Source organism: Hyalella azteca, unplaced genomic scaffold (assembly GCF_000764305.2).
Source record: "Hyalella azteca isolate HAZT.00-mixed unplaced genomic scaffold, Hazt_2.0.2 contig8558, whole genome shotgun sequence".
Lineage (NCBI taxonomy): Eukaryota > Metazoa > Arthropoda > Malacostraca > Amphipoda > Hyalellidae > Hyalella > Hyalella azteca.
The window spans coordinates 774-5,188 of record NW_025938647.1 but is presented as its reverse complement, the minus strand read 5'-3'; the positions used below and the strand labels follow the sequence as shown (position 1 = coordinate 5,188).

The window sequence follows — 4,415 nt, the reverse complement described above, 5'->3', positions numbered from 1 at the left end:
TCAAGGAAATAAAAATAAAACCTCTTCATCCCTGCATTGTTCAATGTTCAGCCAGGTGATAATATAGGACGGTCAATTAAGCTCAGTAAATAAGCAAGATTTTGTCTGGTGTATCTTTATAGACAAACGAGTGAACAACACTGCGGATCTTCCGCTATTTTTGGGATTCGACCTTAAGTTCCAGACTCATATGGAGATTCCTGAAATAAATATACGACAAAAAAATATGTAGCCAGCAACCAAGTTGGACCAAGCCAGCAACATGAGCGGCTGGACAAAAATCTAACTATAAAAATTGCTCGAAAATATTCAAACAAAATACATATATACGCATGACAAACATATAAGTAGCTTAAAACCGAACATCCTCTGTTTTCACTTTCGCTATTTATGCAAAACATCATCAAGTATTTAAACATCTTGGCAAATAAACACAAATGGCCCAAAAAATAAAATTAAGGTAGTACCAAGAATGCCATAAAGGTCAATGCTACAGGACTGATCCTCAAACTTCTAATTGCTACATCGAAAATTGATCTTTGGGTGAACGAAAATATTCTTAATTAACGCACATTGAGCCTTAATATTGGTCTAAATGAAATAATAATTTACGGACGTTTTTCATTTGGGTAGAGCGATGTTAACTGTAGACGTTTTTATCGGCAATGAAATGGGTGAGAAATTGTATTATTGTTAAGTTTTTAAGCAGAGAGTTCCATTTACATGATTTTCATAGTTAAGGTATTTTTGTTGGAGCACATGGAACGTAAGCTGTTATGATATTTGTTAAAATAAATAGGATTAAATTAATATAACCCACTAAAAAATCAACAGAATTTTATATCACTCTCCCAAATAGAATAAAAATACGAAATCATTAAGTACTAAATCAGTATAGTAAGTAAGCACACGGCAGAGAAAATTTCATGGAAGTGAAAAATGACTTTCTCATAAATTTTCTTTTGATTCGCAATGGCGCCAATCGCAAGTGTTCATGATGTAATAAGAGGAAAATCAATACAGGACACAATAGGAAATTAGAAGAAGGGATTTTCTAATTTAAAATCATATTTTCATAATTTTACAATAGTTTATCGCCGGTTTTAAGCTGTGTAGTTGCTGGAGTTCGTCATCGGCGGCGGTGACAAGTCGGTGGCATTGATGAAGCCGACGTGCGGTGTTGGTGCGGCGGGAGGCGCGGCGTAGTAGAACTGGATTGTCGTCACCACATACGACATCATGAACGCCAGCGTCTGATGTAGAGTACGGAGGAAAAGTTTCAGGTCACTCTTGTAGGAAGAGAGTTCTTGACGCTCCATGTCATGATTTGAAACATTGTGCTTGCTATCAATTAGATTAGCATGAATTCTATTATAATCCTACGTACTATAAAATGATGAATCGAAACCTAAATTCTATTCAACGTATGAATATTCAGGTAACATTTGTTAAATTACTACTATTCATTAAGAAAATCAGTTTGCTTAAGTTGATAAAAATAAATATACATGAATAGATTACTTTAAGTTCGCGATTATTTTTTCCTTTTCTTAGATGAGGTAAGAATGAAAAGCCAGGAAATAGAACTTACTGGGGATACCGATATAATACTAAATGACAAAATGGTACTCCTATCTTGACATTTTTATTGGATATGCGCGCAATAAAAGTCGCATAGAGGATACCTGCTAATAAACGGTATGTATACGCAACTATTTGACTAGCTGAACAGGTTAAAAATTTTTTATATTGAACAAGACTCACGTTCAAGAAAGAACTACGGCCGATGGTTCCAAATTTGCCGAGCGTCAGCGACCGCGGACGCTGAACCGCCAGGACGAGGCCGGTGTTCGGCTACGGAACCATAAAATGGCTTGAAAATCTCCTCATAAAAATGAATTACACAATATGATTAACAAATATTTGATGTCGTAGCAAGTGATAAAAATCGAATTGCTTGCGCGGAAACATGAGATATCATTGATATAAAAAAATTAATCAGAGTACCTGCTTATTGAATGTTAACAGTTTTAACTGTAACCAACTTCTTCCTGCAATTAAAAAAAATTGTTTGGGGATTTGCGAATATAGTCAATATTTCAGCGATGCAAACTTTTTTCGAGCTATAATGTGGATTGAGTCATATTAAGCTCACAAAAAAGTGAACAAACTTTGAAAACCCGAGAAAGGCAGAAAAATTCTTACTCGCCGCTCCTAAACTCACCCTCGAGAGCTCCTCGTCTGGCACGTGGCAAATAAACATTCGTAGATGTACGAGAAAATCTTCTTCCTGAAAGGAATAGTAAATGAAAAGTTTAATTTACGGCTAATTTGATTTAAAACTTTACTTTTAGCTTTCGTTGCAGTGAAATGTTAAAAAAGCTTCCGTTGCGGATTTGATTTTACAGTTTGTGACTCTACTCATGGAAAGTTATCCGTAAAAAAATTAAATACACGATAGAGCCATGAATAAGATCTAAGAACTACAGTATAATAGGGAATTTTTCATCTACACTCAAAATTAAATCTTCATGTAACAGAATATCCATGAATTGCTATACTTGGTAGAAAATTACACTGCTGATATTGGTTTAGAAAATATTTTGCTGCTCTCCTGCGCTCATCACGGAAATGTTAAGACGAAACATTTCCCAACAAAACCAGAAGTAAAAGGTGGAATATAATTTCTCACTTACCGCCTCCAGTAAAGTGTCTGCCGGATTGTGTATCAAGAAAAGTATGCTCATCCCCTCGACGATAACCACGAAGCTCATCGTTGGGTTTGATACCCCGTTCGACCCGAAGTTTGTCATCACCATGTAAAATGCGAACAGCAGGTCAGTTAGGTACCAGATAGACATGGCGATGAGTACCCACGAATAAGTGTCTTCTAAAAGTTCCAGCGCTTGGTCAATGAGTACCATTTGGTTCTCGATGTCCTTCAGAATTTTCTCTGCAATCGTCAGCGGTTTTCCCCTCTTACTAGTTGAGATAGCAGTTACATAGATCTCGTTCACGACGTATTCTTCAGTAAGAGTGCCAAAAGATCCGTAAGAAGTCCCAAACTTTGCGAGGAAATCTGATGATTCAATGAATCTTTTTGTGAGAACTCCAATGAAGAACCGATACGAGTAAATTAAACCAAAACACAGCAACATAAATACATAATAAATGAAATAGTCAAAAAGAAGCCGGAATCCTTCTGTGGAGAAGGAGTCTTCAAGAGCAATCACGCTTGTTACGGCCAAGTAGAGCACCGTCAACCGCGTACCAGTCAGGCAAACCGCCAACCACACATCTGGTGAATAGATGGCCCGCTCCACGTGGAAATTCTCAGCGTAGAAGATTTCGGCGATAACTTTGAAGAGTTTTACGAAGGAACGATGGCTGAAATTGCACCTGAATAATATAAAAATTACCATCGTAGGAGCAATCACCATCCAGGCATTGATAAATATTCCCGTCATGGATCGATCTGAATAGTCGCGCGTAGTGTAAATGTACAAGCAGCAGCAGAGATAGAGTGCGTTCATGACTAGGTACCAGATAATAGTCTTTGCATATTGCCAATTTGAAGTGTAAGTCTGGAATCCGTTTATCCACTGCGGCCATTCTCCAGCAACGCCACCGACTTTCCCTTTTAAGTTACCAAGATGCGGGACAATTCGATTCCGACGAACGGGAGAAGCGGTGCGTTTCCTTCGTTCCAAAAACACCCCAATGAACTTCAGTGCGTCGTAGCACCGCTGTAGTGCTTTCTGATTTCCAAACATTCCGAAACAGCATGAAATGTAGACTATTGAAAATCTAAAAAGACGTCCAGGCGTGAAGTGTGATATATGTACTACCGCTTACGTTGCTGGTCGGCGAAGTAGTAACAATATTTCAGTAACTGACAGTTCTGCGGAGACTCTTGAAGATCGAAATTCAATTTATAATTCAATTCCATTAAACACTAGCCAATAATTCAGGCTTATGAAAATTAAATACACATGTGTGACCGGAAGGAGCACTGCCAGCTCGCACACGTACATTTCTTAAGTTAACACCAGTACTGATGAATACCGTACATTCGTTTGTGGCTATTATAAAGACTCCAAGTGTATTATTTACCAAGTCGGAAATAATAAATCATCATGAAAAATTACTGTCTGATTTCTTTTCAATCACTACATGCAGAATTTAATTGCACACCACAATTTGAAAGGTTAACTTCATTCACTGGTATAATGATAACATCCCACGTGGAGCTAACAGAAAATTTTCACGGTAAATTATCCATCTGTTTTTATAATTATATATGATTGTTAGCCTTTTCTTAATTGCAACTTAGCTGTTTATCTAGTTGACTATATATTGTATCTTTAGCTTTCATTTCATTGGTGAAGAAAAAAGTTCTTCCTGCTGTTATCTAT

The 4,415-nt window shown here is 37.1% G+C and overlaps 1 protein-coding gene across 1 annotated transcript; it reads right to left on the bottom strand.

The window, feature by feature from the left end:
• Positions 1-1,103: 1,103 nt before the first annotated feature.
• Positions 1,104-3,773, bottom strand: LOC125178282. Its single transcript, XM_047881667.1, has 5 exons — positions 3,650-3,773; positions 2,697-3,079; positions 2,225-2,290; positions 1,765-1,854; positions 1,104-1,253 (listed from the first exon to the last, which is right to left on the bottom strand). Exons 1-5 carry the CDS (start codon positions 3,771-3,773, stop codon positions 1,104-1,106), a joined length of 813 nt encoding a protein of 270 aa, XP_047737623.1.
• Positions 3,774-4,415: the final 642 nt, after the last annotated feature.